The sequence below is a fragment of the Mobula birostris genome, chromosome 12 (genome assembly GCF_030028105.1).
Source record: "Mobula birostris isolate sMobBir1 chromosome 12, sMobBir1.hap1, whole genome shotgun sequence".
Lineage (NCBI taxonomy): Eukaryota > Metazoa > Chordata > Chondrichthyes > Myliobatiformes > Myliobatidae > Mobula > Mobula birostris.
In genome coordinates this window covers 46,307,151-46,319,322 of record NC_092381.1, presented here as the reverse complement: position 1 = coordinate 46,319,322, position 12,172 = coordinate 46,307,151, and the positions used below count along the sequence as shown (strand labels likewise).

Genomic DNA, 12,172 nt, shown 5'->3' with positions numbered 1-12,172 from the left:
TTATGGGGCCCAAGTCTTAAGCCGCAATCTTACCTACCATTTTGCAAAAGATTCTTCATATCCGTGGAGCTACTGCTTTTTGTACTCTTCTTACTTTGTGAAGTGTACTCAGCAGTCTTCATCACCATATCACCTTTAGGCTCATTATTACCATCCATGCGACTCGGGAAAGACTTCTGCGTGCGGCCGGGCAAGGAATCCAGGTTTTTATTATTACGAATAGGCTCAAAAGAATAGGTGGCCGGGAATTCACCTCTAGGTAGCTCGTCAAAATTCTTTCCATCCCACTTCAGCTTAACAAAGAAAATATCCTCACCAGGATTGGATGGAGGAAATGGGTCATCTGGAGCAATCTGGCATACCTAAAATTAAAGAGTTTACAATTTTACCGTCATTTAGAAAATGATGAGTATCTTCAGATTATGCAGCATCATTGGCAAGAGAAATAAAGCCAATGTTTAATGTCAGCATACTTCCAACCATTCTGAAAATGGCATTCATTTACTCAATATTTCTCCCTTCAGATTTTGTGGACTACTTCCAAGATTTTCCAGATTTCCACCACTCATGGGTGAAAGGCAAAATATTATCAAAGCCATTCCTATTTGAAAGACCCACCTATGCTTCTCCAAAGATGAACAATAATGGATTATAAACACCTCTGCCTGAATCATCAGCGGCCTTTTGCCCACATCAAAAGTGGTAATATTTGCCGGGGTTCGTAGTACTGATCTTTACTCACAATACAAATGACAAAGCAGACTGTGCCCATCTGAAGAAAGAGAACTGCATAATAATCACTCGGGCTGAAACTAGAAAACAGATGCTTCTCTTTGAAAAGCACTGCCAATACCAACATTATATCAACACTTACAGGTCATGGTTGACCAGAAAATTTAATTGGAACAGCCTCATAAATATAAGGCAGTTATTTTGCAATAACTCTTCCCCATTCTGCACCACCCCAGCCTCCCTCAGCACCTTAGCCAATTGCAAGACAGAAAGCAAGAATGTAATGGAATACTCTCCATTTCCTTGAATGAACACAATTCATGATAGAGAAAGGTCAATGCCAACCAGAAAAAGGCTACTTTGATTGCCAGCCCATCCAACATCAAAAAGTTCTCACTCTACATCACCAAGACACTATGTTGAACCTTCTACCATTCAACTCGCAAAGGCTCTCTCAAATGTACCAACACCTCCTGAAGCCACAAAAGAACACGGTCAGCCTGTCACCACCTGCACATTTTCCTCCAAGTCAAAAACCTCTGGAGTTTTGCATACACCCTGATCCCTTAAAACCACTTAGGCAAAATCCTGAAACTTGCTCCCTGACAGCACACGAAGAATCTTCGTAACAAGACTGGCAACAGATGAAAAAGGCAGTCACAGTTCAGAGTAATTAGTAATGGGCAATAATTACCGATTTTGTAAATGATTTCGACATCCCACAAATGAAAACAAACGTGACTTGTCCAGTTAAGCTTTTCCAATACCACCAACTGAACAGAATCAAAGTTCTACGAGGTGAAAATGTCTGAACAGGAAATTCCAAATAGTAATTCCATTAAAAAGTTTGTGTCGTAGTTATTATTTGACACAAATATCAGGCAAAAATATACAAAAAAAATCCAAAGTGGACAAAGGGATGGGATGAATTGACTTGATTAACTGAAGAAATTAGCTATCTCCTACATTCATCACCTAGTGCTCAGTGCAGGGGTTCCCAACCTTTTCTGTGCCAGGGACCAACACCATTAAGCATGTTGGAACCCCTGGCTTAGTGCAAAGGCAGGTTAAAGTTGTTTACTACCAGGTCTGAGAATGAAGCACTTCTGGCAATGCAACACCACACTGATTATCTTCTGAGCTCAAGTCCTACCTTTACTTGCTTAAGGAGGGTTTCAGCACTGATCTGATTATCACAGTCAGCGACTTCATACAAGAAGATCTCATTGGGATGGGCTTCTCTCCCCAATAGTTTCTGCTTTGGTTTGGGTATCTCCTCGATACGAACAAACCACTGGACAAGAGCATGCTTCACAGGAGGCTGCTGTGCACCTGATGAGGAGAATAACTTGTCAATTGAAATATATGGAATGCAAAAGCTTCAACATCATCGAGTTGTACATTAAAACATGGAGGGGATTTTAAATTGAATGATTTGCATTAAAATCCTAGTTTCCATGCTGATAATTGTTCTCTTTGTGGGTACAGTGTATGGACATAACAAGCAAATATACACAACATATACAGCTGTCCCCCGCTATTCGAACATTCGCTTTACAAAACCTCACTGTTACGAAAGACCTACATTAGTTCCCTGTTTACAAAAAAAAATCAGCGCGCGATAAAAGGCAGCACGTGCCCCGAGCAGCCGCTCTCCCCCGGATTCGGAATGGCATTCTCGCCGGAATTGCTTAAACATGTGCCTGTGAGCAGCCGTTAGCAAGATGAGTTCTAAGGTATCGGAAAAGCCTGAAAGAGCTCGTAAGGATGTTACACTTAGCGTAAAGCTAGACATAATTAAGCGTTTTGATCATGGTGAACGAAGTAAGGACAACGTGACTTTGGCTTGTGGAAGCTGACGAAGATGATGTCGAAGAGGTTTTGGCATCCCATGACCAAGAACTCATAGATGAAGAGCTGATGCAATTGGAAGAGGAAAGGATAACAATCGAAACCGAATGCAGTAGCGAACTGAATGTGAAACAACTGCGTGAGATTTTCACTGCAATGATAAAGTACTTTAATTTTGAAAGGGTACGTAGGTTTAGAGGATATTTGCAGGATGGTTTGAGTGCTTACAAAGAACTGTATTGTAGAAAAATGAGCGAGGCTCAGCAGTCAAGCAAGCCTTCCACATCAGACGACAAACCTCAACCTTCGACATCGAGGCGGGCAGTCATAGAGATGAGCTGCCTGCCCAAATGGAAACAGACGACGAGGAGATGACACCCAAGTGTCCCACCACCCCAACCCCCAGGCCGCGGACAGAGACCGATTCGCCGAGAATGCGGCAGTAGCCAGGAGGCACACAGCACATCTTTAAGAAAATAGCAGAAATAAATATGCTAATTGATTAGGTGCCGCCCGACATGTAACTGTCGGCTCAGATCAGAGGCGATGCAATTGGCATTAATTAGCATGTTTATTTCGGCTTTTTTCTTAAAGATGTGCTGTGTGCCTCCCAGCTACCGCTGCACTACTGCATGCTTTGTGGGTCGGTATCGGGTCGCTGCCCGGAGGGTGGGGGCCACTGCACCACCCAAACTCCGACAACTCAGTCTAACACACCATCATCAGTGTGCTCGGCGCTGTCTTCCCGATTCCTGTAAGTGATACTACACTGTACACACATTATTTCTACTTTATATAGGCTGTGTACTTTTACGTGTTATTTGGTATGATTTGGCAGCTTCATAGCTTAAAGGTTACTGGAGAGACTGTTTCTGCCAACAGCACTTGCGTGAGATTTTCTGCTGAGAGCACTTGCGCCATGTTTTTGCCAATGGCACTTGTGTGAGATTTTCGCTATGGACAACAGTGCAGGCAATGATTGTGGAAAAGTATTTCTACTTTATATAGGCTGTGTATTTATCATATCATTCCTGCTTTTACTGTACGTTACTGTTATTTTAGGTTCTATGTGTTATTTGGCATGATTTGGTAGGTTATTTTTGGGTCTGCGAACGCTCACAAATTTTTCCCATATAAATAAATGGTAATTGCTTTTTCACTTTACAACATTCCGGCTTACGAACTGTTTCATAGGAACGCTCTACCTTTGGATGGCGGGGGAAACCTGTACACATTCTAAACAGTACTGGATAACTTTCTGTACGATCAAAAGTCAAATACTGCATTCCATGAAACCAAAAGTTGATACCCAAGTGCCTTTTTTAAAATCTAAAACTGAAATGGCCTTTCAATTCAGTGAAAACTTATCAGAGGCAAATCAATGAAACATGTCCTTACCTTCCTCAAATAATTTTAGCAACTTTGCCACATATGGACGATCCTCATCATCACTCATGATTAAAACAAAATCTTCAATTTTGATGCACTGAATATTGGAAGTTCCTTCATATTCTACCTGAATGGCTCTAAAGAAAGAAGAGTTTACAATTTTACCTATTTTGGATGCGGGAAAATGTTTTCATTCCCCTCAACATTTAACGTGTGGAACTATATCTATAGCAAATCTCTCCCGCATACCAATGGACATCATGCTTCACTTCCACTTACAAATAAAGATTCTAGAATTATCCATTTAATTGTACCTTACATTCTGAGACAATGTGCCACTATTTCAACAATCGAATGAATGTTGAAATGAAAACAGTAACGCCAATAGTGACCATAAAACTACCAGAATGTTGTAAAAACACACCACTGTTTACTAATGATAAGGCTACCAGGACATTGGCCCAGGAGAGGACACTGACAATAGTTCACTAACCCGTCAGAATCTGAAGGACTTTTGAGGGACAGCATTGGTGGTATCTCACCAGTCTTCAGGTATCTGCAGTAACTAGTCAGAAACCTATAGGTTAAAGACTATAGCTGCCCAGTAGGCCTTGAGTAGTCGATGGACAGGCCACAGACTCCTTAAACACATACTTTGATCCCAGTTCTGTCACCAGAAGAGATCATTAGGGAGAGGAACAGATTCAGGAGGGACAGTTCCAAAAGCCTCTGGAAAAAATACGTTTCCAAAGACTCCAGGGTATTTCTGAAAGTGACAACAAAGCTTTCATTGTCCATGTCCATGCATTGTGAGCACACAGAAGCCCACTGTAAACAGCAGGTGAGCATCACCTCAGAAACTACCCACTTGCCCCTCATCAGACATCTCCTACCCCACAGTTTCCATATTGGTTTCAAATGTCACCCTAGAACCAGAGTTAGAGAAAAACACCCTCAAAGTTTCTGGAATAAAACTGCACCTATATCTTATTTGGACAAATACCAATTATTCCCTGTATTTTACTTAAGTTCCAAACCTGGTATGGAACTTAAATTACTTCTGATTTTACTTTTTGTGTTCCTCTTCCTTGAAATTCTAGGAATTCTTTATGTGAAATATATTATGGTTTTCCTTTCAGCAACTTTTAAAAATCATTTCTGGGATTTTTTTGCCATCCCTTTGAACCAAGCGGGTTGCTATTCTGGTGACCACATTGCTGAAGCTCAGAAGTTATACAGGCCACAATGGATTAGTTTCACTTAAAAGACATTAGCAAACAACCACTATTCCTCGGTAGTCCCTCAAGATCGAGGAGCATTTGGGTGAGTATTCAGAACTTCCAAGGGTCAGGACAGCGCAGATGACCAGAGTGAACAGTGCCATTTGCACAATATATTTATTTTCTTTTTTTTGGTATGCGTGCATCCGTGATGATGTCTTTTTCATGGCTTTTTACAAGGCGCGGAGCCAGAGAGAGAGAGACTGTGTAGCGCACCATTCCTCACACAGACATTTTCGCAGTACTTTTCCCTTTATTTTATGAGGTCGAGTTGCGATCAACGTTCAACCCGACACGGATGGAAAGCGTACTTGGGAGTGGACCCGACTGGTTTCGAACCCGGGAACCTCCGCTCCCGGGTCTGGCGCCGATGTCATTGCGCCACCAGCCGGCCCAATGCACGATATATTTATTTTCATTATAATTTATAGTAAACTTTTATTTCTTGACTGTACTGCTGCCACAAAACAACAAAATTCACCACAGAGGTCTGTAATAATAGGCCTGATTTTGGTACGGATCATATCACTAACTACTCACCTCAGCCCCAGTCCAGGCATCTCTTGTCCCAGCAGCGTATCTGTCTGTGGGTCCACTCTTTGGTCTCTTCAGCCTCCTCAGAATCAGGACGGCCTAACAACTTTATTCAATCTGCTATGTATACACGTCATCTCAGAGCCTGAGCAACATGCTTACCTCAGTTTAAGCTTGCAAGTTCCTTTGTGCTAAGTTGATTCAATCTGCTGAAATGCTGATTTTTCATTACACTGCAAACTGCAGATCAGATTACAGCTGAAGTATATAGTCAAATACACCTTGACAGGAGCAGGCAGAAAATAAAATTGCTGGTGTAAATCTACACCTTTGGGACATCAGAATGGAGAGCTACATTAGCACTCGGACAATTCATCCGGTCAGAGTTGATCTTTTAACAGAGATTCAGAGACTGGTCCCAATAAAAGATGCTGAAGCTGGCTTCAGAAGATACAGACGTTTATCTGCAGGTCAGCTCCCTGCTGGCAAAGAGTTCTCAACATTTTTTCCCCCATTTTCAGCTTTCAGTAGTAGACCTGCCCAATGGAGGATGAAGAACGACTTCAACTAATCAGCTATTAGTTACTTACACCCTGTAATGTCCACAACCCGTTTTCTTAAGATACCAGATCCTCGTCATACTCTAGCTTCTCAAGTTCAAGTTTAATTGTCATTCAACCTTACATGAATACCTGTGAATACAGCCAAACTCTGTGGCCCAAGGTGTAAAACACAGTGTAATAATACAGGCGGAATCAGGTTCAATATCACAGGCGTTTGTCATGAAATTTGTTTACTTAGTGGCAGCAGGACAATTCGTTACATGATACATATACGAAAAAGGAAAGCACTTACAGTGAATATATATATAAAATAGTTAAATTAAAAACAGTGCAAAAACAGAAATAATAAAAGTGAGGCAGTGTTCACGGGTTCAATGTCTAATTAGGGATCAGATGGCAGAGGGGAAGAAGCTGTTCCTGAATCACTGTGTGTGTGCCTTCAGACTTCTCTGTACCCTCCCTGATGATAACAATAAGAGGGCATGTCCTGGGTGATGGGGGTCCTTAATAATGGACATCGCCTTCCTGAGACACCACTCCTTGAAGGTGCCTTGGATACTATGGAGGCTAGTACCCAAGATGGAGCTGACTAATTTTACGACTTCCTGCAGTTTCTCTCGATCCTGAACAGTAGCTTCTCCAGCCCACCACACACCAGACAGTGATGCAGCCTGTCAGAATGGTCTCCACAGAACATCTACAGAAGTTTTCAGGTGTCTTATGTGGCAAACCAAATCTCAAACTCCTAATGAAATATAATCACAGTCTTGCCTTCTTTATAGCTGCATCGATATGTTAGGGCCGGGTTAGATTCTCAGAGATCTTGACACCCAGGAACTTGAAATTGCTCACTCTCTCCACATCTGACCCCTCTGAGGATTTGTTCGTGATCCCACGTCCTACCCTTTCTGAAGCTCTTTGGTCTTACTGACGTTGAGTGTAAGGTTGTTGTGGCTGCAACACCACTCAACCAGCTGGTACATCTCACTGCTGTACGCCCTCTCGTCTCTGCCTGAGATTCTGCCAATGATGGTTGTATCATCAGCAAATTTAGACTGCATTTGAGCTATGCCTAGCCACACGGTCATGGGTACAGGCAGTAGAGCAGTGGGCTAAACACATATCCTTCAGGTGCGCCAGTGTTGATTGGCGAGGAGGAGTTATTAATATCAATCTGCACAGATTGTGGTCTTCCGGTTAGGAAGGTGAGTATCCAGTTGCAGAGGAAGATACAGAGGATCAGGTTCCGTAACTTACTGATCAGGACTGTTGGAATGGTGGGGTTAAATGCTGAGCAATAGTCAGTGAACAGCATCCTGACGTAGGTGATTGTATTGTCCAGGTGATCTGTGTGAAGAGCCATTGAGATTGCCTCACATACAAGATTGCTGTAAACATGCAGTCACACAAAAAAGTATAGTCTAAGTCCCTGAGTTCACGAACGTTGCAGCAGACTGCGAACACAATACAGCTCCTCTTCCGCCAAGCAAACAGGCAAGGAGACCTCCGAAGCCTGCCTGGCCCCCGCACCACACTGCCGGCTCCCCTGGACAGCTGCAGACAGGTGATGCCACAGCCTGAGACCTGGTCCTTGCTACAACCAACGCCACGCAGATCCCCCACCACCTGTCTTGCCAACAATCCAGGGACTAGCAGTACTCCACATTGGGAATGTCCTACAGGGTCACAAGAAAAGCGATGAAGACAATTGCTCGCTGTTTGTGTGCCAGCACCTCTCTATAGCAGGCAGAAGCATGGTCCGCACCAAGTCCAGCTTCATCAAATTTCCACCAACGACCAACTCGCTGATGGGATTGACCTGCAGTACTTTGTTCTTAATATCCAGCAAGGTCTTGAGATTGTAAGATGTATGTTTACAAAAGGCAGTGACACCTTTGGTTGGTCCCGTAGAAGTCGCTGTGTCTGAGCAGACTGCCATCTTACTGTAAGTTGACCAAAGTTCAAAATAAAATTTAGTATCAGAGTACATACGTGTCACCACATACAATCCTGGGATTCTTTTTCTATGGGCATACTTAGCAAATCTATAAAACAGTAACTGCAAACTGTAAACATCAGGAACTGTAAACAAACTGTGCAAATACAGATACAAATAAATCACAATGAATAATGAACATGATATAACAGAATCTTTAAATGAGTGTAGTTCTCCCCTTTTGTTCGAGAGCCTGATGGTTGAGGGGTAGTAACTGTTCTTGAACCTGGTGGTGGGATTCCTGAGACATTTGTACCTTCCACTTGTTGGCAGCAGTGAGAAAAGAGCATGGCCTGGGTGGTGAGGATCTTTGATGATGGATGCTGCTTTTCTACGGCAATGTTTCATTTAGATGTGCTCAATGGTTGGGAGGGGTTTACCCGTGATGTACTGAGCCAAATCCACTACCTCTTGTAGGATTTTCCACCTAAAGCCATTGGTGTTCCCATACCAGGCCGTAATGCAGCCAGTCAGCAGACTATCCACAGCACATCTATAGAAGTTTGCCAAGGTTTTTGATGACATGCCAAACCTCCACAGATCCCTGACGAAGTAGAGGCGCTGTTGTGCTTTCTTGGCAATATTATTTATGTGATGGGTCCAGGACAGGCCCTCTGAGGCAGTGACACCCAGAAACTTGAAGTTACTGGCCCTCTCCACCTTTCATCCTCCGATGATTACTGGCTCGTGGACCTCTGGTTTCCCTCTCCTGAAGTCTACTATCAGTTCCTTGGTCTTACAGATATTGGGTTAGGGGTGGTTGTTATTACACCACCCAGGCAAGTTTCCAGTCTCCCTCCTGTCTGCCGATTCATCACTCCCTTTGATACAGCCCGCAGCAGTATATGGTGTTGGAGTTGTACTTAGCCACACAGTCACAGGTGTAAAGTGAGTAAACCAATTAAACTTATTTCTATAACTCTCTCAATGTGGAAAAAGGGTATTTCTATTGTTCAGAAGTCTTTAGAACCCATTGCCACAATATTCAGTCTTCCATGTGGGTACTTGAAAATTCAATCACAATCAAAAGAAAATCTGCAGATGCTGGAAATCAAAGCAACACACACAAAATGCTGGAGGAACTCAGCAGGACAGGCAGCATCTATGGAAAAGAGTACAGTCAAAGTTTCGGGCTGCTGAAGGATCTGGGCCCAAAACGTCGACTGCACTCTTTTCCATTGACGCTGCCTGGCCTGCTGAGTCCCTCCAGCATTTTGTGTGTGTGGCTTGAAAGTTCGTGTGCTTGAAGATCAACAATTTTAAAGATGCAGCAACAGGATGTTCAGCTTGAGCGTGACAGTGAATTTTGTCTTTATTTGTCAATATTCAGAAATGCTGATTTCCTTCTCAATATGTGCTCTGTTAACTTATCAAATGTAGCTCCTAGGCCAATCTCAACTGTAACACACTGTGAATGTTAATGCTCGTTTGGAAGGGTTACACACATATAACGATGTAAGATAGCAGATATCTGAGGAACACAACTCCGTCAATCAACACCTACGGCACTAGATAAGAAAACCTAAGTGCTTTCATACTGCAAAATTCTGGGCTGTGATATCGTTTCTGTTTCCCTGTCGACTTTACTGTTAACTGCAAAGTTTATGCAGGTTACGTATCAATGTTCGCAATAAGAATTCCGCAAATGGGACCGGTAAAGAGGAGCGAGATTAGTGGGGACTGTCTAGATGTTAAAACAGGTCACAAGATGGTATATATAACCCAATGTAAGGAATATCAGGGGACCAGGAAAACGTACCCATCCCCACTTTCGCTACTGATCACATTGGTTTACAAACAAATCAATCTGACAGGCGCAATTATACACAAGAGATCGAATATAAAACCCACAATCACCGAAGTAAAAACTGACTGAGTACACGTGGAAAACATGAAGATGAATGGAAGATGGAGTTAAAATGCAAATGACTGACTAGACTAGCGATAAAAACAGTATTAGACTTATAGGAGATCGAAACTGCCTTTAACCACGTCAAGCTACCGGCAGCTACAAACGGCCAACGAACCCGATCGTAGGTACTCTATAAAAATGCATATGCTTTTCTACCCCACGAACCAGATGATCCCAAGCAAGTAACACCGGGCGAAGTGTGCGCAGCAGCGCTTACTCACTCATAAACCAAGTCTTGCAATTTACGGTTTACACGAGCAGGCCTCCCTTGCCAAGTGTATATTCGTTTTTCACGCACGCTGTGCCTCGTAGTATATTTGTTCATTTCGGGTGCAATGCGGTAAACTTAGATTTTTGAAAGCACAAAATTGACACTGTTCGTCAGTAAGAGTTGCAAATAACCTCAAATCAGACTTTGAAATTGGATTTTCGCTCGGCTGCGGAGAAAGTTAAAATTCTTAAATTAAAGCTCAAAACTGCTGCCGATTCATTTTAACTTTTCCAAACGTACAGCTCTCAACTTTTCGCTACATTCTCGCGCCATTCCGGTCAGCTGGGGCGCAGCAAGGCATTCTGGGTACATTGGGGGCGGGGGAAACCTGTCTCCAATTAACATAGAGGATAATTATCCTCTATTCTGGTGAAGTCCCTGATCACCTCAAGAAAAACAGGTTGTTAGATTTTAAACAAGGATAAGAAAATAACAATACTTAAAACAAGACAAGGTCTTCCATCAGAAACTAACTTTATACTGCCTGGCCTGCTGAATGTTTCCAGCGTTTGTTTTTATCTCTGACTCAGTACCAAGTATGTTTTTTTTTGTTATTTGCAGTGGTTTATGATCATCATTTTGAAACTTTGGAACCTCGTGAATAAGGTTCCCACAGACTTGCTAGAACCCGCAATTTTCAACACTTTAACGTCGTTGTGTAGCTGACCTGCACATTCCTTGAGCCTGTACTATGCCAATCCAATCCAACCACCCTCCATCTATCCATTCAGGCCCCCTCTCCCACATATACTTGAGGACATAGTTAACTCTGTTACTGCAATCTAAATTATGTCCACCTGTTATCACTGGTTTGAAATGGATTGGATAATATCCTGTATAACTGAAGGTTTGTATGCTATGTGCTGAACAATATGGAAATTAGCTCAGACATGTCCCTTTCCCGAGTAAACAAAAACAAATCTGACTAATTGCATCCAAATCAGTCTGCATTCATTCAGTTCCAAAGTGATAGAAAGAGGGGATTTGCTGTTTGAGAAACCATCTGGTATTACTGAAAGAAATTAGAGAGAGAGAAACTGTGGGATAAAACAGCCGTTGCAGAAAACTAAAAACGAAAGACTGTTGGAAATGCCCAATAGCTTAGTGCATGTGGAGAGATAAGAACTGGCCCTAGATCAGACAGCATTTAGGAAGAGAGGGAAAATGAGTTACTATTGCAGCAGAACTGGCCAGTTCTGATTCAGGCAGAAAAGCAAGTTGCTCAAAGGCTGCAGCGTGCCCAGATGGAAGTTAAGCTGTTGCTTCTCAAACTTAGATTGAGTTTTGAGGAAACAGTGAAAATGGCCACAGAAGGGTCAGAATGGAGGTGGGATGGAAAAATAGACTGGCAGGCAACTCAATGACATCTCCAGAGATTGAACAGTTAACTGCTTCGTGATGCACTCTTGTTTTCTTTCAAAATGATGTATCCATCCCTCCCACAACTTAAAAGCTAAGAATTAGTATCTTTCTCAAGTTTGCAATTCCAACCTGAGTTGTAAACACTGTTTCACTTTCTAGATATGCTGCCTGACCTACTGAATGCTTTCAACATTTCCTCATTTATTTTGAATTTAATTAAATAGCCTTCAATGAATTGACCAAAGGCTACACTAATGCATTGAAGGTGTTGGTAAGTTTCAT

General features: G+C 42.5%; 1 protein-coding gene across 1 annotated transcript in view; it reads right to left on the bottom strand.

Moving 5' to 3' along the window:
* Nucleotides 1-10,809, bottom strand: part of orc1 (origin recognition complex, subunit 1) — a 36,653-nt gene extending 25,844 nt beyond the window's left edge. Inside the window, exons 1-4 of the mRNA XM_072274656.1 lie at nt 10,479-10,809; nt 3,982-4,109; nt 1,886-2,064; nt 38-362 (exon numbers count right to left, since the gene is read on the bottom strand). Coding sequence (XP_072130757.1) covers nt 38-362; nt 1,886-2,064; nt 3,982-4,109; nt 10,479-10,582 — 736 coding nt within the window. The 5' untranslated portion in view covers nt 10,583-10,809. The remainder of the gene's footprint in view (nt 1-37; nt 363-1,885; nt 2,065-3,981; nt 4,110-10,478) is intronic.
* Between the last annotated feature and the right edge of the window lie 1,363 nt (nt 10,810-12,172).